At 44.9% G+C, this 25,029-nt stretch overlaps 1 protein-coding gene across 1 annotated transcript in view; it reads left to right on the forward strand.

Moving 5' to 3' along the window:
- The first annotated feature begins 609 nt into the window (after nt 1-609).
- The window catches only part of KIF26B (kinesin family member 26B), a 460,855-nt gene continuing 436,435 nt past the window's right edge, over nt 610-25,029 (forward strand). The window contains exons 1-2 of the mRNA XM_063082813.1: nt 610-672; nt 1,447-1,848. Coding sequence (XP_062938883.1) covers nt 610-672; nt 1,447-1,848 — 465 coding nt within the window. The remainder of the gene's footprint in view (nt 673-1,446; nt 1,849-25,029) is intronic.

Genomic DNA, 25,029 nt, shown 5'->3' on the forward strand with positions numbered 1-25,029 from the left:
CGCACAGGCGCGCGCTGACCGCGGCCGGGCTCCCGGACCCCGCGGAGCCGCCCCTCTCCCTGCCCTCGCGCTACTGTCAGGCGAAACGGGCCGGCGGATATTGGCTCGGCGACACGCCGAGGCTCCTCCCCGAGTCTGGATCCTTATATTTTGGGAGAATTTCTTTGAACTCAGTTCCCAAGCTCGGTGGAGGTGGCGAGTGCCCGCATCCGGTCTGGCTCGCCCACCTACCCCGCAGCTGCCGTGCGCCCTGGTTGTCTTCCGCTTGCCCCTCGTGGAGGAGGACGGACGGACTTGGCGGAGAAAAACGCCCATGATCTGGATGTGACCGTGAAGAGAGGACGTGTGACTGGAGCAGGCAGAACAGGAGGAGGAGAGGCGGTGTTTGCAGACAAGAAGAAAGCAGCCACCCCAACCCTTTTTGCAAATTGGTGCTATTACTTCTGGGGTCCATTTGCTTTTGTCCCCCTCCCCCCTTCCAAATTGAGAACCCTTGACTGGAGGACCAAGAGACAGCCCCCAACTGCTGTGGGGACGCTCCTGGGTTGGAAGACCTTTTGGATGTAGTGTTGGTGGCACATTGGGACACGCCGCTCTGGAAACGCCACCATGAATTCGGTAGCTGGGAATAAAGAGAGGCTTGCGGTCTCCACCAGGGGCAAGAAATACGGGGTAAGTTGTGACGGGGACAGCTCGGAGGCGCGTCCCCAGCTCCATCTCGGCCCGGTTCCCCTCTATCCGGGGAACCCGAGCTCTCCTCCCGCTGCAGAGGCGCCTCCGCCGGCTGGCGGGGCAGTACGCGCGCGGGGGCGGGTCTGCCGCGGGGACGCCCGCACAGTGAGTCGCTTCTCTCGGAGTCGTTCCAGTCCCCTCGTTCCTTCCCTTCCCCGCACCCGTAACTTTTGCAGCGTTCCTGCACTTCTAGGCAGAGTTAAGCCGGAGGGGAGGGTTTCCCGTGGATTCTCTGCCGTTCCTCGGATCGTTGACCTGGAGCTCTCATTGATTTGCAGGATCTGGAGGGCTTTCCCCAGAGTGAATAAAAATCCAGAAGCTCCCCCTCCCCCGGGATAGGGGCTTCCAGGATCTTGTACCTGGGCTCCTGCTGGGGTGGGTGCCGGGTTCCAAAGCGCGGGGCGCCGAATCTATGGATTCCCCGTGCAGAAACCCTCCCCGAGCGAGCCCTTTGCGTGCCCGGAGGAGTCCTTCCGTGCCCGGGAACGGGCGCACGGGTCATCGGGTGGTGGGGATCCGTTCACTTAAGGACAATTAGCAAGACACGTGCAGGCCGATTTAGCTGCAGGGCACGGAGCGCTCCGGAGCCGGCCGCCCTTGGTGGCGCGCGGGTCCCCCGGCGGGCGGGTGCAGGGCGCCCCCTGCCCGGGCCACCTCCGGGGCGCTCGAGCCGGCAAGCCCGCGGCCCTGATCCCGGCGTGTCTCCTCCCGCAGGTGAACGACGTGTGCTCGCCCACCAAGCCCGCGGCGCCCTTCTCCCCCGAGAGCTGGTACCGCAAAGCCTACGAGGAGACGCGCGCCGGGAGCCGGCCCACCCCCGAGGGCGCGGGTTCGGCGCTCGGCTCGTCGGGGACCCCGTCTCCCGGCTCGGGCACCTCGTCCCCGAGCTCCTTCACGGGCTCCCCGGGCCCCGCCTCCCCGGGCATCGGCACCAGCTCGCCGGGCTCCCTGGGTGGCTCTCCGGGCTTCGGCACCGGCTCCCCCGGCTCGGGCAGCGGCGGCGGCTCCTCCCCCGGCTCGGACCGCGGCGTCTGGTGCGAGAACTGCAACGCCCGCCTGGTGGAGCTCAAGAGGCAGGCGCTGAAGCTGCTCCTGCCGGGGCCCTTCCCGGGCAAGGTGAGCGCCGCGGTGGCGGGGGGCGGGCTGCAGGGGGCGCTGCCCCGGGGGCCACCCCGCGCGCCTCCCCTGGGCCGGGCCAGCGGGCTCCCGAGCGCGGTGCAGCGCCCGCGGCTTCAGGCCTCGCGGTGCACGGGATGCCCCCGGGTGATCTGTCCCGCCGCATCCTCCCCGGACACTCGGGACTGCGGGCCACTCGTGGCCACTCGTTAGTTTTTCTTCCTACCGCCACCTGTGATCCTTTGCAAAAGCGTCCATGGGAGCAGTCAGAGCAAGCTGGTATTTGAGAGTTGGCTTTTCCCATTGCCTACCTGTGGTCCTGGCTTCCCAGGATTACAGAAACAGAAACACAATCGGAAGCCAGCATTTCCTCCTAACGTTCTGTGTCTGCAGCTAAGCACGTTGGTTGGTTCCTCCATAGCAACCCTGAGGTCGTTGTGTGACCTGCCAGGAGCCCCCAGAGTGACACACAATGCCATTATATTTGCACTGTTGGGCCCAAGGACTATCAAATGATAATATTTACTCTTCCACTTCAAAGAGTTTTTATCAATGGTTAGAGAGAAAAATTAAGAAAACAGAGTGGATTGCTATGGAGGTTTTTGGCAACTGTCTGTTCAGTGGCATTTTCTGGTTTATATTTCTGTGACGTTGGCGATGAAATATTGTGATTTCGAGTCGTAGAGTTTTGGAATAACTGCATCTGTTTGCCTCATCTGCTTATCCAAACACACACATTGATGTTTTCGTAGGCAAGGGTTAAATTAAACAAATACCCACAGACGTTGTACAACTTAAAATATGGAGAATTACTGCCAGGAGAATTGGTTTTATGAATCCAGGACTTATCTCAAGAATAATTAACTCGTGGATTGTTGTCAGTATGCCATATTTGTAGTCTGATAATAAATCTGCCAGACCACCCCAAGAATAAATCCCAGGGAATCTAAAAGCTTATTTCATCCTTGCACGCTAGACCCTCTGACTTACCACCATCGCTTCACTTACACATTTATTTTTTCTTTTGCTCATTCATCAATATTTATTGATTTTCTACCCCATTCAAGGCATCATGTCCTGTACAGCAATGGAAATAACAGGTATACGCAGTCCCTGTCCACATGGGGCTTATATTCTAATTGAGGGTACAGACGTTAACCACAAAATGCACAGTTCATGGTTTATTCACATTTGTGGTGAATTTCTTACAAAGGAGGAAGTGCAGGGTGCTGTGAGGTTGTGTAATGGTACTGGACCATCTGGTCAAGAATTGATGAACCTTGGTTCTTAAAGATATAACATCTGGTATTTGGCAATCCTTAAAAGTTGCAGCTTACTGAATTATTTTAGGACATTCTTGAGAATCTGTTCTTATAATGGGTTCTTCGTGTTGTTTGAGTGCTGCTTATGTGCAAAGGTAAATCAAAACACACTCATTAAAATGGTGGCGGGAGAGGAAGATTTACAGGGAGAATCAGCAAATGTTGAAACAATGATCATGTTTTATGGAGTCATGTGACAAACTGGAATTTTGTTTTTGTTGAAGCAGCCTGGAACATTCATTCACAGTGTTGTAAGAGGCAGCTCCATAGATTTGCCAATTTCATTTGTGTGATGAAATAAAAGTGATGCTGGGAAACTGGCGATATTGTCAGAATGAGGTAATGACTCCAGGAGAAGCACTGAATCTGTTGAGCCTCTATGCTCTACACGGACTTACAGTGATCCAAGGATGTCTGGAGAAGAGCTGTTGGTCATGGGGACAGTCACAGGGGACCTCTTCAAGTGCACACATGAATATGACCCAGTGCCACAGTTGCCTGAGTTTTCTATGGGAAGCAAAACAAGGAAGCATATTACGTACAGGGGAGTATACAGAATTAAACCAAGAATGTGGGAGCTTTGCATTTGCTCACGGTTAGGAGTAAGGTACAGAGCCTCAATTTTAACTACAAATCTTTGGCATGTCTTTGGGAATACTAATAATTTTAGGTGTGTGTGCTAAGCATCTGTACCCTCCAGGAATTAGGTACAATTTACATTACCACTTTAACATTTGCAACATTGCAACCAACCAGTTGTCATGTTCTCTGCTGTTCCATGGATGGAGGGCCTTGTAACCTGGAGACAAGGCCTTTCTTCTTTCCAGAGCCTGATTTATGAGCAAACTGGGGACCTCTGTAGCCCTTGGGCACAGAAGGAGTTAAGTTTCATTAGAACAAGAGATGTCATTGTGACTCCAACATGTAGTTTGCTGTGGAGTGTGAGGGTCTGGAAGATAACGACATGTGTTTGAGGGGTGAGTAGCAAAAATCATCTTTGTAATTCACTTAAGATGCTTAACTGCATTTGGGCAATATTTTTTAGAGTATTAAATTCCACTACAAGTCTCCTAGGTAGGCATTTAAAAGTCAAAGGCATACTAGCACATCCAGGAACCTTACTATTTTAGGATGGATTGGGTGTTCTTTCTTTACTGCTGATTTATTTTGTGACATTGAGTAAGTCAGTTTTCCTCTCAATTTTTTATCTTTCCCATTAATATGCTCAAAAAATGATTCAAGCTGTTAGAATGTCATGCATATCATCAAATGTAAGATGGGAAAAGTGCTTCCATTCTTTAGAGAAAGATATGAGGGTTGATGGTAATTAATTAGACAAGATTCTGTTAGATATATGTTTTACAGAATTTAAGGTTTTCCTTATTTCACCAATACATTTCCCAAATATCGTACTGCCGTATGAGTTCTCATGCTGTGTGCATTGGTAAGTAGCAAGCTCTGTTGAATTTCCCCAGTTTTGTCTTTGGGACATTGGTTAAGGAGGGGAGGTGAAGTCCTGGAGAGCCCATGCAGGGGTATCTGATTGGTCCCAGGAGCTAGTGATTGGCTCTGGTGGCCTGAGAGTGACTGCCCTATTCTGAGCATGCTAAGTAGTCATGTGGCCCCTGGAGGATGGGGCTTCATGCTAGAAGGTTCCATGACTTGAATGTAACTGGGAAGCTGTTGGTGATGGTGTTGATTGAGGCAGGAAACAGGAGGAGACACAGATTTGGACCAAACTCACAGAGAGAGATGATGATGGTTTTGGTTTTCCATGCATTGAGTTTGAGTTTTCTGGAAAGAGATGGAGATTGGAGGCAGATTTAATAATAAAACACTTTGTTGTTGCCATGTCAGGACTCTGGAATGTAAAAATGACATTGTGAGCTCACATAACTCTGTTAATGATGCTCTGGATTCATCCTTTCTAATAGCAACTTACCTGGCTGGGTAGAGATGTGTGCCTGGTGGCAGACTGTAAAACATTTGGATTGACTTTTATTACCTCAGTTAGTAAAAAAGTACTTACTGGGTTTATGTCATTTCTCTTCTGGTGCTGGTAAGTGGAAGTGGTCAGATAAAACAACAGAATGGGGATGTGTAAAGTGTTGGGATTTTAAGGGAGAACAGGCCTTTCACCCTCTGTAGTATTCCAGTGTATAAATATAAAACCATTTCATATCCAGTGACAAGAGTGTCTTTCCTGTTTTATAGACAGTCGAGGCCCCGAGCCAGAAATAGGGGCCAAGGAACAATCTCCCATTTGGGGGCAAGCCTAGATCATTCCGATATCCATGACAGATCTTTTGAATTGACTGTGTACGTCCTATGAAACATCAGCCCAAAGAAATTCCCTGGAGGAACCAGGAATGCTCCAGGTTGGCAAAAGGTTATCATACATCTGTTCATTTCCATATCAATAAAAGAAAATCTTCTTTTATGTAGAAAAAAGGTCCAGAAGGATGGGCCGATCTGATTTTTTTCCTCAGTCACATATTCTGTGTCCATTTATGCCCCAGAAATATCAGGAAGATTAGCCTGAGAAGGGTGGCCAGGGATCACAGAGATGAAAGAAATGAATCCATCTGAGAGGTTAAAAGCACCAAGCGTAGGCTCTAAATAGCCAGACTCCGAGTCAGTCTAGACTTGGCGAGAGAGATATATATAACCCTACACATACATTTCTATATTTTGCCAGCTCCAAAAGAGGAGTATGAAAGAATCACGATATTTAAAAGGTCCCCCCAAAGCCATCACTAAAACACTTTATAAAGAGATAAAAATAGGCTTTGCATTTAAAATACTAATTATAAGGGAATTCGAGCTGACATCTTCTGTTTCTCCTAAGAACACATGGCTATTTTCTAAAGCTTCATTTGACTCTTTCTGAGATCAGAAATATTTTAGATAAAGGAAGCTAATAGATAATATCAGTAATGAAAAAGTCCTGCAGCATTTATCATTCAAAAAATGTCTGAAAACATTCCCAGTCGAGACATGTGAGTGGGAATCTCTTCTTTAAGGCTTAGCAAGCTGTGGAATTATGGCATTTCATTTGACCAGACTTTTAATTGTGAACCAACATGGTCAGTTTTTATAGTGATTTAATTCACATTGTAAAACTCCCTGGCCTGTCATAATTTTCTTCTACACTCATTGTAGATAGGATTATTGCATTAGAAATGTGATGTTTAAATAGCTTAGGCTGGTAGTTTGTCAGCATTTGAAAGGATTAAGCCAATTAACATTTAGGCAAAACCAGTTGCATTTAGGCAAAACCTTGTATCACAGATCATTCATTCATTCATCAGCTAATAATAACAACAGTGGTGGTAATAATAATGATGATGATAAATAGCTTGCAATTATTGTCCTATTGTCCTTACGCCCTGTACAAAGACACACACACACACACACACACACACACACACACACACACACACACACACACACAGCAAAATGGAGAAAAATATAATTTCTTTTCTTTACCCTGGAACTCCAGGTGCTCGATGTGGGTTTAAAATCATATAAGGAAACATGAAAAAAAAGATGCAAGGAACAGAGAAATCCAAGCACACTTCCATCCAGAAGCCACTGAGGGTCACTACTAGTGTAACTGACTGACAGACCCCTGCTTGAGAATGTCATGATGATTTTTCCGGGGCTCACAGAGGATGACCTCACTTTTGGAGAATGAAGAGGTGGGGAGGGAAGTATATAAGGCTGTCACCATCTGAGTAATGGTTGGGGGTGGGGTAGAGCATTTTTTCATTTATATTCACTCTGTGGAGACACTGTCACCAGCCCTTTCTGAACGGAAAACCCTGCCTGAGGGCCCTGCTCTGACCTTCTGAGAGGAGGAGCTGGACATTTCAGTGCCACGTCAGCAGGGCTGCTAGACTTCTACTGTCTTCTGTCCTCAAAAAGATTGCACATGGGCTGGTGTCTATGTGGTGTCTCCTTTCAAGGATACAAGACTAATTTCCACTTTCCCCACTGTCTTGAGTTACAAGCTCTTCATAAGCATCTTTTCTTTCCTTTTAAAAAAAAATCCTGTATTATCTTATCGTGGCAAAGGAGCACTATTTACAATGGGCTCCTGAGTGATCTTTCATGCTTACATGCACCACTCTGAAATATCTTGTAGTACATTTGTATAGGTGCGAAAGGACTGGGAATTCATCAAAATATTAAATCAGTTTATATCCATCTTCTACTTACCTGCCTTTGGAACTGCTCCAGAACCCATGTAAGAAAATTAGATTTTAAGTCATAGTAAGGAAGATGTCTGTGCACCACTTCCAGGTGAAATTCACCTAGGTTTTCTTCCAGTATTTATACAGTGTCCTTTTAAAATATTTAGATCTCTGATCCATTGGGAGATTATTTTGGTGTATATTGAAAGGTGTAGATCAAGTTTATCTTTTTCTAAATGACAATCCATTTGCTTCCAAACCTTTTATTAAAACATCCATCTTTCCCCTACTGATTTAAGATACCACCATTACACACCAAATTTTCAGTTGTAGTTGAGTCTATTACTGGGTCTTCTTTTATGTTCTATTTATCTGCTTCCTTATGTATCAATCCCACGCTATTTTAAATATAGAAGCTTTGTAGCATGTTATGTTTTATTTATTTATTTTTTGCTGGCCGGTACGAGACTCGAACCCCTGACCTCGGTGTTATCAGTTCTATGCTCTAACCAACTGAGCTAACCAGCCAGCTATAGCATATTTTAATGTTCAGGAGGGCTAACCCTCTCTCCCCCAAACAATTTCTTTCTTTTCTAGACATTTCCTGGTTATTCTTTCCTGACTATTTTCCCATATGACCTTTAGAATCTACTCGCATAACTCCAGAAAAAAATTTTTCTAATCGAGACCATGTTAAATTTATATATTAACCTGGGGGGATAATTGACATCTTTATGATATTGAATCTTTTCCAAGAACATGGAATACCTGTCCATTTGAACAAAAGTCTGTTTTTCAGCAATTTTAAAGGGTTTCCTCATATAGGCTTTGAACATTTCTCATTAAATTTGTTCTCGGGTATTATATCTTTTGTTGCTATTATAAATGGAGACTTAGCTTCCATTATTTCTTCTAACTGATAATTACTTATATAGGTGAAGGATTTTTATTTATATATTATTTTATATTCTGTTATCTTATTAGATTTTACTAATGCATTCATTGTTTTTTTAAAAATTTCTACTCTTGGATTTTTTTTTTAAAAAATTGTCTTCTCATACAAATACCATGGCTGTCTTCCATTGCTGTTTTTATGCCTCTGATTGCTTCTTTTTATTTGTTACGTTGGTTAATAATTCTAATACAGTGTTAAATAGTAGTGACATAGTCAGCGTGTGTATAGTTTTTTCCCATTAAGTAAGATGGTGGCTTTTGGACTGAGATCTCTATATAGTTTTAAAAGTTATGGGAATATCTATTAATTCCTATTTTATTTAGTGTTTTTTTTTTTTAAATCAAGAATGGCTGTTATATTTTGCCAAATGTCTTTTCAGTAGTGAGGGAGATAATCATGTGCTTTTTCTCTGTAGATCTATTAATATTGTGAATTATTGTCATTGACTTCCTAAGAGTGAGCCATCCTTGCATTCCCGTAATAAACCTCACTTGGTCACAATTAATTTTTAAAAATATGCCACTGGGTATAGTTTGCTAATTTTATTTATTGTTTTTGCTTTGATATTTATAAGCATTTTTATTTCTTCTCATGTACAGATATAATACTATGCCACATTGTAACCAAAATCTGAAAAGGACTACCTTCCTGCCCTGGAGCAACTCATAGTCCAGTATTAGTGACAGACAAAGAGCCCGGGAGTTAGAGTGCAGCGTGTTCAGTGCTGGGACAGGCCATGCAGGCTGTGGGGAGCAGAGGGGTGCAGCTGGAACCGGCTTTGGAGGCTGAGTATCTGAACGTGGTGAAGCATGAGCTGCAGGCAGAGACAGGCTGAAGGCACGAAGGGGTAATGCACACTCAGCACACTTGGGGAATGAAGTGGTTCACAGAGTGTGTGCTGTGCAGGTGACAGGCTGGCCAGGTGGCAGGGAGAAGATGGCAGAGAGAGAGAGTTTTTGCTGTTGTGGGTCTTGCTTTGCAGGATGGCTGTGGCTAATAAAATTGGGCTGTACTCTCTGGAGCTTGAGGTGGGATGGTCCAGTGGGCTGCACTTGGGGCTCTAGACTGGCTTCAAAGGAGGAGACATGGGCCTGGGACGTGCAGCATGAAGGTGGTGAATCCACAGAGGCCTGGAGTCCTCCATGCATGTGTAGGGGAGACAGTGGGCAGCGGAGCTCGGAGCAGGAGAGTCGGTGACATTGAAGGCACAGGCAGCCCGAGGAGCCAGCAAGAAGAAGGGGCCAGGAAAGGGGAGGAAAAATAGGAGAAAGTGGTGTCGTGGAAACTAAGGGAGGAGCAAGCTTTGGGGAGGGCAAGGGTAATAAGAGGTTCCATACCTTGGACAGATCAAGGAGGTAAGGACTGAGGTTTCCATTAAATTGGCAAATAGGAGCTCATGGGAGATCTTTGACTGAAGACTTTCTGGTGCTTTGGAGAAATGCAGCCAATGACAGTGTGTCCTGGAGTGGATGGAGAGTTGAGGACACCTGGGGCAGCATTTGAGTTGCTGAGGACACTAAGAGGATACAAGAGAATCATTTTTTGAGGTTGATTATCTTCAAATGAAGATCTGGAGTCAACAGACTTGGGTGCAAAGCCAGTCTTCGCCACTTAGTGCAGGACCTTGGGCAAGCCACTCAGCCTTTCTGGACCTGGTTATTGTCACCTCCACAATGTGGGGAAGGACAGGACCCCACCAGGGTGGTTGTGAGGGTGAAGTGAACTTGTGTGTTGATCTTCAACCATCACTTTCTGCTGTTATTCCAAATGGCTTTCTACAGGAAGTTGCATTTTACGAAAGCTTCCTTCCTTCCCTCTTTCTTTCCTTACTTTTCTGTGTGGTCTGACACCAAAGTGGAGAAGCAGCAGAGAAAAGGGAGCCCTTCAACTCATGTCTTTTCCCATGTCTTCACTTCCGAGTGAATGAAGCATCTCATTCGTGTGTATTCATTCCTAGGGTGGCTCTGCAGAAAGTTTGAGAGAGCTCAGTTGATGAAAATAGCTACTCCTAAAAAGAAAAAGAAAAACCCTGAAAATAAAAAAAGATGAAAAAAAAAGAAAAAGAAAAAGAAAAAAAAAGAAAGAAAAAAATAGCTATTTCTAAAAAAAATGAAAAACACTCAAAATAAAAAAGGTAAAGAATAAGAAAAAAATAGCTACTTCTAAAAAAAAAAAAGAAAAAGAAAAAGAAAAAGAAAAAGAACACCCCCCTAAAAAGGAAAAAAAAAAAAAAATGAAAAGAAAAAGAAAAAATAAATAAAATAGCTACTCCTAAAACACAAAAGAGAAACAAACAAAAATATATATGTCTAAAAAACAAAAAAAGCAGGAAAAAAAAAAGAAAATAATAAAATAATAAAAAAAGAAAATAGCTACTCCTTTGGTCGAGATGCCAGGAGTATGGGTTGAGATTCTTTGTCGCATGTGGGGGTCCCCTCTCTCAGCCCCGCCCCTCTGAGGCCTCTGGGGGTGCATTGTGCATGCCGCTCTGGGGACCAAAGGGGCGCAGGGCCCCCCAGCCACTGCGATGTGCACATGTGAGCAGCAGCAGGAATTTGGGCTTATCTGCCTTCCCATCCAGTTTTATCTTTCGCAGACAGTTTTCTTTGCAGTTATACTTTGCTGATCCTATCGCCTCGATTCCGACCAGACGCTGCAGAGAAGTCTGGAAATGCAGAAGACGCCCTCCCCCAGAGAGCAGTATTTCCTGCACGTCTGAGCTGTGGGAGCTGCAGTTGACCTGGGAGGAGAGGGTTCCTGGAATCTCTCATGTGCAAAGGACATATTCAGAATGCTGCCACAGAGGCTAGCATGTCCACAGGCTCTGGGAGGAGAGTGAATTCCTTTAATAAGCAGAACTGTATCTAAGTACATCTTAAGGGTAATAGACTAAGCAGCCAAGGGGCTATTTTTATGCATCTTTTCTACCCATTGGAGTTTAAGTTCAATTCTGTTGCCACACCCTAAAAGTTCCTGGAAAAACTTTCAGCTCTTTACACAGCATGGTTCTAAAATCTTTGATAGTTTTAAAACACATTCCTTTTTCTCATTTTGGATGCATGAATAGCAAATAGTGAATTAAAATCTGCTTTTCTACCCCAGGGGTGACAAATATTAACTTTTTTTTGGCAGCTGGCTGGTATGAGGATCTGAACCCATGACCTTGGTGTTATCAGGCTGAGCTCCAGCAAACTGAGCTGACTGGCTCGCCCACAGAAACTTTTATTTACTAATTCTTTATCTAATCTGAGTGATGTCTGAGATTGGTAATTGCTAATTCAGGAATTTTTTTTTTTTCTAAGATATCATGGGAGCTTATAGAGCTTGCATTTTTCTGTGCGGTAATTCATGCGTTCATCTGCAGGGACGGGCAGCCACACTTTCCCATGAAACACTATCATCTTATTTATTGTAGTTCCTTTCTTTAAAGATATAGTCGCTTCCCTACCCCCCTACTCCATCTACCTGGTGGTTTCGTGCAGCAGTAGGAGACTTACATCTTAACTGGTTAGAAGCCAACGGTAACGACGACCAAAAGCTGTTGAGCTGTCTAACCAAATGGCTATACAGAAAATAAACATTCAAATTTAGGCAAACAACTAACAAGCACCATTGTTTGAGAAAAATGATCAGCTGCCTGGTACCCTTGCATATCTTTCTGGAGAAGGTGTTTCAGTCCTGCCCAGGCAGCTCAGGGGGCAGCCCTGAATGCGTTCCCTTGGTCCCATGGGTGCAGATCAGAGCATCAGGATGCTTTGCCAAGCCAGGCAGCATGTGCATGGGGGCTGAGCGATAGATGGGAGATGGACGGAGAACAGAGGAATAAGACGGAGGGGAAGAGGTGGTGGAGGGATGAGAGAGAAACAGGAAACAAGTGGGAGGTGGAAGCATAGGATGTTTGCAATTCCAGATATTAAGGTGAAAAAAGACTGTCAGATCTGGGGACAGAGGTGCAGTCTGCATCCAGCACTAATTACCCTTGTGATCTTGAGAAACTCACTTAACTGGCTTGTGTTTTATTTCTCTTTTGTAAACTAAGAGGGTGGGAGTCAGTGGTCTCTAAACATCCCCCAAGCCTGTGAGTCATTGAAGCTGGACAAAAGCACCAGGACTTTATGGAGCCCCATCCCTTGCCCCCAGATTCCAGAGGGATATGCCTGACAAAATCCTAGATGGATTTCTGGCTAGACTGAGAGGCTGAAGCTGTTGCGTGGGCTGCCACGTTTGCAGGACTTCCCACCTGCAGCTGGCCGAGGAGTGGCCCATCCAGCTCCAAGGTACCAGGAACTCCATCATTGCTGATGTTTCTGTCTTTGGAATTTGGATCATAAATGGACTGACAGTGTTCTTCCTGTTTCTTAATAAAGCAATTTGTTTTACTGCCTTCTGTGTTTGTAAGCAGAAATAAACTCAGACAAACAAAAGGACAATTGATTTTGTAAGAGCAATTTGGTTGAGGAGTGTTTGAGGAAAAGTATTGCCTTAGATATAAGGAATGCTTATAGTTAGTTTCACATTAAAGATATCTGCCATCTTGATTAGGATTTAGAAATAATTTATGGGAAGTTCATCCTGGGCAACAATATAGAACACCAGAACTCCAAACATTTTATTCATCCTCAAAAAAAATTAACCATCTAAAATTTTGCCCTTTTTGATTTTCTTTTTTCTGCTTTTTCAAAGAACTAAATAGGGCCTTACTGTGTAGGCTGCTGTTTACGTATCACGTGCCCATGACTTGGGTTTAATGACCTGGTCGTGTTTGATGCTGCAGTCGAGGATACAGCAGGTACCTGCCTGCTGAGTCAAAAGTCCATTCATTTATCATTGATTTTATTTTTCTCTTTTATCATGAGCTGGGTGGCCTCTTTAAAATATCTACTTCCTGGGGAATGTTTCCCTGTTTTGAATACACTACTTTTGTATTCGAGTCTAAACACAATTCGGGGAGTACAGATATTCAAAGCAGAACTCCATTTTGCTTTTAGTTGCCCAGAGCACATGAAGACTTTGGAGCAAATCTAGTTGAGGATGGACACAGAGCAGGAGTAGCAATAGGAATTTCAGTTACTCCTCATTCTTGTGCTAAGTTCTCTCTGCACGTGCATTCATGGGGGCATTTCTGGAACATTCTGCAGCCAAACACACCCCCCAACTCAGAGTTCTGGCTTAAGCCCAACAAACTCTCCAGGCAAGTGTTTGTTAATTATGTCCTCAGACATTGTATCCTTCATTTCTCCTCTTGTTCTTTGCCTCTAAATTCATCCAGTCCATGCAATTATTTCTGAAATTTCCAAGAAGACTTTCTAATGAGTTGCGTGTGTGTACGCCTTGCGGGAGCCCTGCAGGCACCATGCGAGTTGGTAACCCGGTGCACACCCTGTCGTGGGTTTCAGACATTGTTAGGTGGGAGCTTTTATTGGAGGTCAAGGCAGCTAATAAAGGGCGTGCAATTAAAAGGGCACTCAGCGGAGGAGGGTCGCTAACTGTCTCGGCAGGCTGGGCCCGGAGGAAGTGGGTGGCAGCTGCTGGTCTGCCCGTGATGGCTTTACGAGCATTTTTTGCAGCTGGGGTGATAAATGTAATACAAAGGCATGGTTTTAATTCTTCTAATCGGGCTGTGCTTCCTGTGTGAGGCATCCACTTGGGGGAAGGAAGTTGCTAGGTTGTGAGCTTTTTGTGGAGGTGGTTTGTGCTGATTTACCTTTTTTATAGAGTGCTTATAGTTACTAGTGATTCTCCATAATGCCCCTTTATGGTGGTCAGGAAGGAGGATAACAGAATGAAGAGGGTTTTTAGGAGGCTTGCCTGGGGTCATCCAGCAAACCTCTGCTTCTGCATCTCCATTGAGGTTTTAATAGTATTTGCAACGGTTTTGCCTATGTGCCTCTTCTTGGCTCTGAACCCTGTGGGTGTATTTAGGGATCCTATCTTATTCATTCTGTGTTTCGTTGGGTGCCAATGCACCTAGTGGACACTAACTTTTACTTTTTATTATTTTCTTACGGCTGGCCAGTCAGGGGATCCGAACCCCTGACCTTGATGTTATCAGCACCATGCTGTATAGGGTGAGCTAACCAGCCAGCCCATAATTATTTTTTGCATACATGAATTCTAGAAGGAGTTTTGGCCTTTTGCCAAAAAAGAAAAAAATTTTTCCCCTGTCCACTGCTGTGTAATGAAAATGTCACTGGGGTAAGGGAAGAGGATGCTGGGATAGGAGGTGATGCCTGGATTAGTCTTGGGAAATGGCTGGACGCTGTCGCACTGACGTGCCCTCCCGCTGTACAGAAAAGACTGAAGTTCTCAGGCAGCAAGGACTGAGAGCAGCCCCTTCCCTTCGGTGCATCTTGGTGTAGGCATTTATGGGTTGGCTAGTTTGGGGGTCTTTGCATTTCTCATTAGTTGATGTGTCCTTGTTTTTGCTCAATCCAGTGCTCTGATATTCACTTCTACTCTTGAAAAATAAAGGAATGCTCATTGCATGCTTAGAATCATCCCTGGAATACCAGGCCTGGAATACCAGGGATGGAACTTATTATCACCGGTCTGAACTAAATTGTGAATGCAAGCGTCTTAGTTCGTTTGTGCTGCTATAACAAAATACCGTGAACCTGATAGCTTATGAACAATAGAAACATTTATTTCTCATAGTTCTGGAGGCGGGAATGTCTAAGATTAAGACACCTGCAGATTCGGTGTCTGGTGAGGGCTGCCTTTCTAGTTCACAGATGATGCCTTCTCACCGCATCCTCACATGGTGCAGGGAACTGCACCTTTGAGGTCTCTCTTGTAAGGGCACTAATCCCAACTAAGAGAGTTTCACTCTCATGACCTAGTGACCCCCTGAAGGCCCTGCCTCCTAGTACCATTGCCTTGGGGGTTGGGTTTCAACATGTGAATTTGGGAGGACATATGTATTCAGTCCGTTGCTGCAAGCATGAGGCCACTTACCCAGACGCTGGTCCTCGGACAGTGTTCGCGTTGGCTTAATTTTTCCCTTTATCTGGAGATTGATTCTGCAGCGTGTCTGTTGTTTGGTAAGATGGTAACACACGATCACATCCCCGATAGAGGAAAGTCTGGAATAATAAAGGAATCTCTTCCCTTTAGAGGTTCTGGACTACCTTAGAGTTTGTAAGGAGAGCAGAAATGCAGTGGGCTGGTTTCAGATCTTTAGTGCAGAGTTACAAGGACGTAGGAGCCCTTTCCACAGACATTAACAGGGTCATGTTAGTTCTGAAAAGAGATGGAATAGAGTTCATCACACTGTTTAAGAACGTCTGTTTTGGTGTCTTTTCAGTAGGATCACAGATGTCCCAATCCCTCTTCATAATTCTTACATAGGGTATGAGCCACTATCATAGGTCAATTTAAATGAATGCTGTGAAATTCCAACATTGTACATCACCTTTACTCCTGGGAACCTCAAAATATTCCTTTTCATCATTAGCATTTTATAATCATAGAACAATGCACAGAAAGACCCCGGAGATTATCCAGCGTTGCATTACACTTCTGTGGTTAAGAGCACGGTTCTGGAGCCTGACTGTCTGGGTTTGAATCTTTCTCGGCCACTTCCCAGCTCAGTGAACCTAGAGAAGGCCTTAACTGCTTTCTGCCTCAGTTTCTTCACTTGTGTAATGGTGTTAATCACAATAACTGCTGCGCAGGCATGTTTTGTCTGGCACATGGTAGGCATTCATTGATTGTTAGTATCCAAACTGTGATCCCCAACCACCGTCTTATAGAGGAGAAAAGGAAGACTTACATATGTAGATGGTGACCTCCTGATTCCAGGGTTCATTCTGCATAATTAACATTCAGTCCATTCATTTTTTCGTTTTCTCATTATCCATGTAGCTGTCCATCTATCTGTTCATCCACCTGTCCAATGTTTCTTTTGCCTTCACCCTATATATGGGTGGATGCTGGACTTGGAGCTGAGGATGGAAAGATGGTTAAGACCCAGCCTCTGCCTGCAAGTCCCTCCCGATCTGGTGGGTGGGGTGGGGACAGACACAATGTGGTGAGCACAGAGTTATGGGCACACAGGGAGTAGCCACTAAAGCTTTGGGCCACTGTTGTTACTTTCCCTTCTTATAGCACCCTTTTAGGGAATGTCATGGTTGGGTTTGGAGTGGAAAGGGACAGTTTCCTAGAAGAGGTGACTGCAGACTTTAGGCTAAAAAGATGCATAGGCGTTAATGAGGGAAGGCTGAGGAATCTCATGACCAGAGACCAGAAACAGCCTTGTGGATCTGCAGGAACCCGAAGGAACTGACTCATAAAGTGTCCTAGAAGGGTGGCCCGCCACATTGCCCTCACAAGAAGTTAAGTGGCAATGTAAGATTTATATGTCAGTTTTAACAAATGATGACACTATGCCATGCATCAAGACAGCAGTACAACTCTGTGTTCTTAGCAGCCTTATTCATAACAGCCAAAAGGTGGAAGCCACCCAGTGTCCACTGATAGATGAATGACAAAATGTGGTACAGCCATACAATGGAATATTACACAGCCTTAAAAAGGAAGGAAATTCTGACACATTTCTGACCTCAAAGTGAACCTTGAGGACATTACGCTAAGTGAAATAAGCCAGACACAAAAGGCCAAGTACCATGTAATTCAACTTACATGAGATACTAGTGTAGTCAGATTAATAGACACAGAAAGTAGAATATGGTGGTAACCAACAGTTCGAGAAGATGAAAAAAATTCTGGATGTGACTGGTGGCGATGGTTGCCCGCTGATGGAGGGAAGAGATATCCCTGTGGACTGTCTGATAATCCAGTGATGGCTGATGAAGGGTCACCGTGGTGACACGTGCTGATCTAACCACCAGGCGGTTCTAAGCACAGGGAGCAGTATCACTTTTAATCCTCAAAGTCAACCTATGAGGCAGAGATTGCTACTGACCCCACTTCACAGATGAGGAAACTCAGTAAGGTGTATTAGTCTGTTTCCGTGGTTTATAACGAAATACCTGAAACTGGGTAATTTGTATGAAAATGAAATTGATTGCTTACAATTTCTGAGGCTGGAAAGTCCAAAGTCCAGGGAACACATCCTCAGGTGACTCTTTGGTGGTGGCTTTACAGGAATGCAGGGGTCTCGCGTGGCACAAAGTGGCAGAACAGAGAGCGAGCTGACCTTCCTAGTTGGCTTATTTTAAAGCCATCAGAACACGCCCACAACTGCCATTAATCTATCAACTTATGACTCCATGAATGGATCAATCCATTCACTAGGGCACAGTCTTACAATCCAATCAGCTCTTCAAGGCACCACCTTTCAATGACCATAATAGGATTTCCTTCCCTCTTAACAGTCACAGTGGGGATCAGGCCTCTCATACATAAAACTTGGGGGACGCAATTCAAGCCTTTTCAGGTTCGATGCCTGGACCAGGGTCCTGCAGTGGGATGGGGAGGGGGTAGATGTGGTCTCTGCACTGTCGGCCCCAGGGCCCCTCTCACCCACTCCCCTGGGCTGTCTCCCTCCAAACCTCATTCCAGTCCCTTGGGAGGGATTGGGAAAGATATTCCAGAAATGGGGCCAGGTAAGTGGCCTATAGGGGGATGTAGGCTTTTCTCCCACCTTTTTCTTTTTTCTCTTTCCTTTACCTTCCAACGTGAGGGTGGCACAGCCAGCCAAGAGCCCAGTGACTCCCTGTCTGCATTTGCTGGGACGGTGTGTCATGGCCATGCCTGTGCCACTCTGTTCTGTGGGACCCAGTGCAAAGCGGCTGTTTCATTTGTGCCTGTCATGGTTTGAGAAACTTTACAGGGCAGTCATCGTCACTGAGTAAACACATAAAGCCAGCGAATAAACCTTTGTGAGAGCAGTACCCTTTCAATGGTTCCCTGCGTAATAGTTATTAATACTTGACTATAATTACACTGCACATTTCGCGGCAAACTCTCCCCAAGATGATTGATGAGCTCTTGGGTACTCGACAGCAGTATGTTCAATGGCAGGACAACTTTTCCAAATTTGCCAACACATTTTATGTGTATGACTTTTTTGGAGATAGACCAAATGGACCCTTTTAAAGATCTGATAAGTTAATACCACCTTGTGTTTATGTCAGACGCTTCCCAGGTTAAGGAAAGGAAATTTACCATAGTGTCACATACCCGAGGTCCTTGCCCACAGATGCAGTGCCACAATCATCAGACTGCAAAGTTCCCCAGCGTTTTTTGCAGAGGGTCCCTTCAGACCATTCTCATGGACTGTGGCTAGTGGAGAGTTTCTTGGGGGGACCCATTGCTCATTCCTTGCTACCTTTCCTGGTTGAGGCTTCCCACAAGGGTGAAAAGCTAGAACAGTGGCTTTTGTCTTAAGCAAGGCTATTAGATGGTACAGGAACTGCTTTCAGATGTGCTGATGTGGCCCAGATTCAGTATTGTGACCCAGAGGTGAAAGGCTACATATTCCATTACAACCCAGAGCCAATCAGCCTCCAGACTCCAGCGCATTTCAGCAGAGAAAGGAAGAAAGATAGTGTGACATACACACTAGATAGCAGCTAGGAACAGGTATGGGAAAATCTCAGAATGAAGCTTTAATTTCTAGAGATGCTCTGGGAAAAGGCATCACCAATGTTAATGTTCGTACAAAACATATCAGTGATATAATCATGTATTCCTGAAATATGGGCTGCATATAGCTCAAATCTATGGGCATATTATATACAGACATATATAGTGGATATACGTAGGGTGAATTTCAACGTGCTGTGGTTGGATCTAGTTTTAAAATTTTCCCTGCTGTCGTTTTGAGAAAGGCTGAAATCTTCATTCCGTAGTTTAGCTCCATCCAGAATGAATGCAGGTCTGAAACAAGAATCTTAGAAGGTTAAAACTTAACTTCCTTTCCAGGTCTCAGGGTCCAGTGTTCAGCCTTGTTCACTTTTGGAGACTAATAGGGTCACCTGTGCTGTGAACATGATTATGTTGGGTTATTTAGCTACGGCGGTGGCATGGACCCAGAGGACCAGGACAGGGAACTTTCAGGAGCTAGAGTCAACAGGAGCTAAGGTTGCCAGCCCCACAAATGCCAGTCAAGGTCGCATTTCTGTTGGCCAACATCCTTTGAGATTCTGCCAACTGAAGATTAAAAAAAGAAAAAAAGAAAAGAAAATACACAAAATTGGGAGATATAATTTGGTGGTCAGGTGTAGAAAGTCACTGAGTCCGACCACTATTAAAAAATAACAAAGAGGCCATAATCTGAGTCCTAAGATCTCTTTTATTCTCTCAATATGTACTCAAAAGCCTCTTTGGTTTGCTCAATTCCTAATTGTTTTCTCTCCCCGTCTAGAGTTAGAAAACAAGAGCCAGAAGCTTTATTGAAAGATGGTGAAATATTATTCTGAGAAATTTTACCTCACTGTTTATTCCCTGTGAGACATTAGCATCCTTTTCCAAAAAGTGTTGTTTGGGGAGAAATAATGTCAGATCCATGAAGATCATACTGGAACTTACTAGTAAGTAGAATGTCACATTCTGTGAAAGGGGACCAGAGAAGTTCAGGAAAGATGCATCCATTGGGTCTTGCCTGGGATTTATTTTCTTCTATTTCTGTGTCCCAGACTCCAGTTGATGGTGCACTCTTCATAGTGAGTTTGGAGTGGAAGGTACTGTTAGGTGATGTGAATTATGTCCCTCAAGTTTTATGTATTAGTAGCTTGAGGGTGGGAAATCCTATTATGGTAATTGAAGGGTGGGGCCTTGAAGAGGTGATTGGATTGTAGGACCATGCAGTAGTGAATGGGTTAATAATGGTGATCAGGGGCATGGCTCTGAGGGCTTTAAAAGGAGAGCACATGAGAGGTTAGTCTCTCTCTACCATTTTCTGCCATGTGAGACCCCTGGGTCACTGTTGCCACCACCAAGTCTTCATCAGGTGTGTTCCCTGGACGTTGGACTTCCCAGCCTCCAAAACTGCAAGCAATACATTTCGTTTTCTTTTTTTTTTTTGACCAGTAAGGGGATCGCAACCCCCGGCATGGTGTGGTCTGCACCACGCTCAGCCAGTGAGTGCACTGGCCACCCCTATATAGGATCCGAACCTGCGGCCTCGGCACCACCAGTGCTGCACTCTCCCGAGTGGGCCATGGGGCTGGCCCTACATTTCGTTTTCTTATAAACCACCCAGTTCCAGGTAATTTTGTTACATGCAACAGAAATGTACTAATACAGCAGATGTTGTATAATATGCAGTATGTCAGCCACCCCCCCAAAACCCCCGATGGGCATGGGAACCTAGTTCAGCTTCTTCATGCCCAAGATAAGGACTTCTGGGACACCTGGTGGGCCAACTCCTCCTGTGAACTGTGCCTTCAACTGCAGTGCATGGAATGTGGGGACAGGATGGGTGGCAGGTGATGGACCTCTGAGTTTCAGAAGATTCTTTCTGATCTGAAGCATTTCACATTGCCTGGTACTTTTGTGATGAGGTTTGCAGCGAGCTCTACAGTAACCTCTGCTGGCATTTGCCATAACCTCTTTAAGCAAAGATGCACAGGGGTGTGGCCATCCACCTTACTTTTTTTAAAGGACAACCCTGTCTCTCTTGACCCCAAGATAACAGTAATTCCCTGTAAGATAACACTGTCTCTTAAAAAAAGAGTAGTGCCAAGTAACCCTACTTAGAGCTTTTTTTGGGAGACTGGATTGTGGAGTGTCATGCTTATGAAGGACCTGGGCTATGGTGGGGGCATTTACTGTGACAGCACAGATGGCTGACCCTCATTGATGATGGGCTCACCTGAGCAAGCCCCTAAAGTAAATTGTGAGAGATGAGGGGTGGGATTCATTGCCTTTTGGTTTTGATTTTACTTGTCTTGTGGTGTGTGTGTGTGTGTGTCCCTTGCCTTTTGGTGATGTATAATGGTGATGGCAGTTTAGGCCTGTTTCTGATTAGTGAAATGACCCTTCAGATGAGACTGGCAGGAAAATGCTCTCCTGAACTTCCAGAACCCTGGTTTTTCCTATTGCAAATTTAACAGTCTCAGATCCTATGTTTTTAGCTGAGAAAGTAAAGAGTTGGTCTCGGGGCTGGGGGGAGGGAGGGGCCGTTACAGCTTTTTGTTTAGAGAGGCGGTAAAGGGGTCATTTTAAGAGTTGGTACAGGGTTGGAGGAGGGTTGGCTTTTACCTAGAAAAGAGAAACCAGAAGGTGGAGGACTAACTAGGCTGGGTTGTGCAGGTAAGTGGAGTTGTCTTTGGCAGTGAGACTGTGATGTTTCTGGGCAGAGAATATTTTGTCTGTAGGAGAGTATCACACAGAGGTCAAACCTCACTATCACTGCTCTGTTACAGCAAAAAGGACTGTACGTATCAAAATGATTCCTAAGCCTTGAGCTGCTTATTCAAGCAATTCTAGACACATTCAGGAAATATTTAGAGCACTTACTGTGTGTTGGGCCCCGTGCTAGGAGTTCAGAACTTTCAAGTACAACCGAATAACTGAGTTTGACCTTAGAGTTTTTCTCACAAGTTTGGGGCTGCATTTTATTTTATTTTATTTTAGGAAAACCTTTATATTTTATTATTACACAGTGTAAACATTTTTTTTTTTGTAGGGGGCTGCATTTTAAAATAAGAGTAGCAGGGTCCTTTAAGGCTTTGGTTTTTGTTCAAATGCTTTTCCTTAGTTCTTTCAGAAAGATCTTAGTTCTTGGGCTGTCCTTTCAATCAGCTGTCTCTTGGCAGTTTTTATTCTAAGTTTTTTGTTTTGTAATTGTGGTAAAATATACATAAGATAAAATTTACCACCTCAACCATTTTTTTTTTTGCAGTGTCCCAAGTTTAATATATTACATTTTAAAAAATAATACGATTGTACATATCTGTGGGATACAGAGTTGAGTATCGATACCTGTGTGCAATATGTGATGTTCAAGTCAGGATAATTAGTATATTCAACATTACACAGTGTAATTGATTTTCATGGCCCTTTATTGATCCCTGCTTTATTCCCTTTCCCTCCATCGTTCCCACCTCTGGTAGCCTCAGTTCTGTTCTGTCCTTTTTTAAGTGTACACTTTGGTGGCATTGAGGACATTGGCATCATTGTACAACCATCACCACTGTCCTTCTGCAGAATTTCATCATCCCAAACCAAAACTCCATATCCATAAACAGTACCTCCATATTTCCTATAGCTCTAAGATATTTTAAAATAAAATAGTATTTGAAACACTCCAAAGAATGCTCTAAAGAGCAAGATCCAAATGACCTCATTAAGTCATCCATTCACTAGTTCATTTATCACACATTTATTAAGCTCCTAATGTGTCACTTTCTCTGTGTCACATGTTACAGATTCAAAAACAAATGAGACCTGGACGTTGGTCTCGAGGTTAACCAATTAGTAGGGCAGACAAGCGTGTGAATGAACAGGTCTCAGAGGCTGCCATGTGAGTGTGGGTGGGTAGAGTGGGGGCGATCGGGTGGTGTCAGGAAGACCGGGTGGACCCTTCACCTGAGCCAGGGGACCCGCAGGTGCTTGCTCTGCTGACAGAGGGCAGGGAGGGCATCTGGAGAGCCCGTGGGAGGCACAGGCACCCAGAGGGACGACATGGATCACGGTGGTGGGGCAAAGAGGGAGAGAGCAAGCAGGCGATGTGGGTCTGCGGGATTTGTGTTCCAGGAAAACTGCTGGCAGCAGCCAGGACAAGGACTGGAAGGCAGCAAGACCTCGGCTGGAGACAGGCAAGGGGCTATTGCCACGCTTTTCTTTGTCTAGGCAGCTGGCCGGTATGGGGCTCTGAACCTGTGACCTTGGTGTTACAAGGCTATGCCCTAATCGACTGAGCTAATCAGCCAGCTGCAACTGCTAGGTTTTTAAAGGAATGTCTTGCTTTTTAAATACTTGATTTCACTGCAACTTCTGTTTTCCAATGAAATATTTTGAGGATGTCAGATCCTCTCCCATTTCTAAGTGTGGGAGGGACTCGTGTCTCTCTCCTGGGGATGAACATTCAACTTCAGTTCAGACCTGGGTAGTACAGGAGCTGTGTGGAGCATGCGCACTGAAGGCCAGTGGGTCTGGGTTCTAATCCTGACTCTCCACTGCGATAGTGATGGGGGTTGGGCAGTTAACTCAACTCTGTCCCTGCCTCAGCTTCCACCTCTGTAAAATGGGGAGAACACCATCCTGTCAGGGTTTTTGACAGATTGAATGAGGTCATCTCTGTTCAAATGCATAGCATGAGTAAGTGCCCAGGATCTGGTAGCTGTCATAGCCTGTCTCTGCTTCCTAAATTGTGACCCTTACTAAACGTGACTCAGTGCTTTAAGAGAGGGGATTTGTGGTCACTAATTTTCCAACCTGCTCATGTGGTACAGCGTACTGTGTTCATTTTTCTGTCTGCAGTAGATGTGCCATCCATGGGCTAGTTGTCACCATGGAAACGGTAAGAGAGGGGACCCAGAAAGACCCCAAACCGCAGCAATATTCAGAAGCGTGTTTGTGACCAGAGCAGGATTTGGGATCCTCCTGGAGTCATTGCTGCAAGATTCTTATCCTCTATTGTGGGCAATACGGGGTGGGTGACAGTCCCCATCCCAGCCTGTGACAGACCCTGTCAGACAAGGAGAAGCCCAGAGCTGCAACAATTACTGTGCCAGAGAGGAATTTGCTAAAGCTCTCAGCGATCTTTCTGCATTAAAGTTTCTTCTATCTCTTTCACCTGCAAATTTAAGCCCTTTTTTCCCCCTTGCAATCACTTTTGTGCTGTTTAACCTCTTTACCCTGATTTCCCCCCACTCCTTTCTTGCTTCTTTTGTAGTAGTTTCCAGCTAATGGATCACCTGGATAAGATTGCCCCGGGCTTTGTGAGAGTAGCAATTAGCTCTCACCCTGAGAAGGCGGCATGTTCTGTTGCTTGGCAGCCTTGGTGCAGGGGATGGATTGGGCCTGACTCTTTTCATTTGAAAGTAGGTTATCGATTAGCACAGATGCCAATTTACAGCACAAGCTCTTGCCAACCCCTCTTGGTATCATTATGGTGTAAATTTTCAAGATTGTATCACATTAGCTCAGGAGAATGCAGGAGTGAAAAATGTAGCAAAGTTAAAAAAAGAAAAAAGCCACAAGGAAATGAAGATTTCTTCCATTATATTATAGCCCACGTGAAAATAAACATGGCTGCACCTATGTTCTGAAAGAAACCGTGGTGTGTGCAGAGCAGGCTTGGTTAGGAAACATGGGAAAACCTAGCAACAGGTTTGAAAGTTCATTACGTTTTTGGTTTATTCCTTTGATTCCTTTAGGGATTGATTTTCTTGGGAGATTGTGATTTTAGGGAAGAGGTCAGACTGTTGGGTGTATTTGCTATGGCAAGATTCTTCTAGTCTCAGTTTTGTGAGCTGCAGGGAGAGAGTCACACTGAGATGGCAGAGGAGATAATGGCCACGTGGGCTGGCTGATGCTACTTTTGTGGGCCAGGTAGTTTTTGTGCAGACCTTACTGTTAGACAGTTAGAAATCTGACATCGTTCTTTTTTAAAAAGCTTTACTGAGATAAGATTTACATTGCCATAAAATTCACCTGTTCTATGTGTACAATTCAATGGGTTTTAATATATGTCCAGAAATTTGCAGCCATCATCTCCATACAATTTTAGAATATTTTTATCACCCCCCAAAATAAATGTTGTTTCAATTATCAGTCAGTCCCCACGCCCCCACCC

This window comes from Cynocephalus volans, chromosome 18, assembly GCF_027409185.1.
Source record: "Cynocephalus volans isolate mCynVol1 chromosome 18, mCynVol1.pri, whole genome shotgun sequence".
Taxonomy (NCBI): Eukaryota; Metazoa; Chordata; class Mammalia; order Dermoptera; family Cynocephalidae; genus Cynocephalus; species Cynocephalus volans.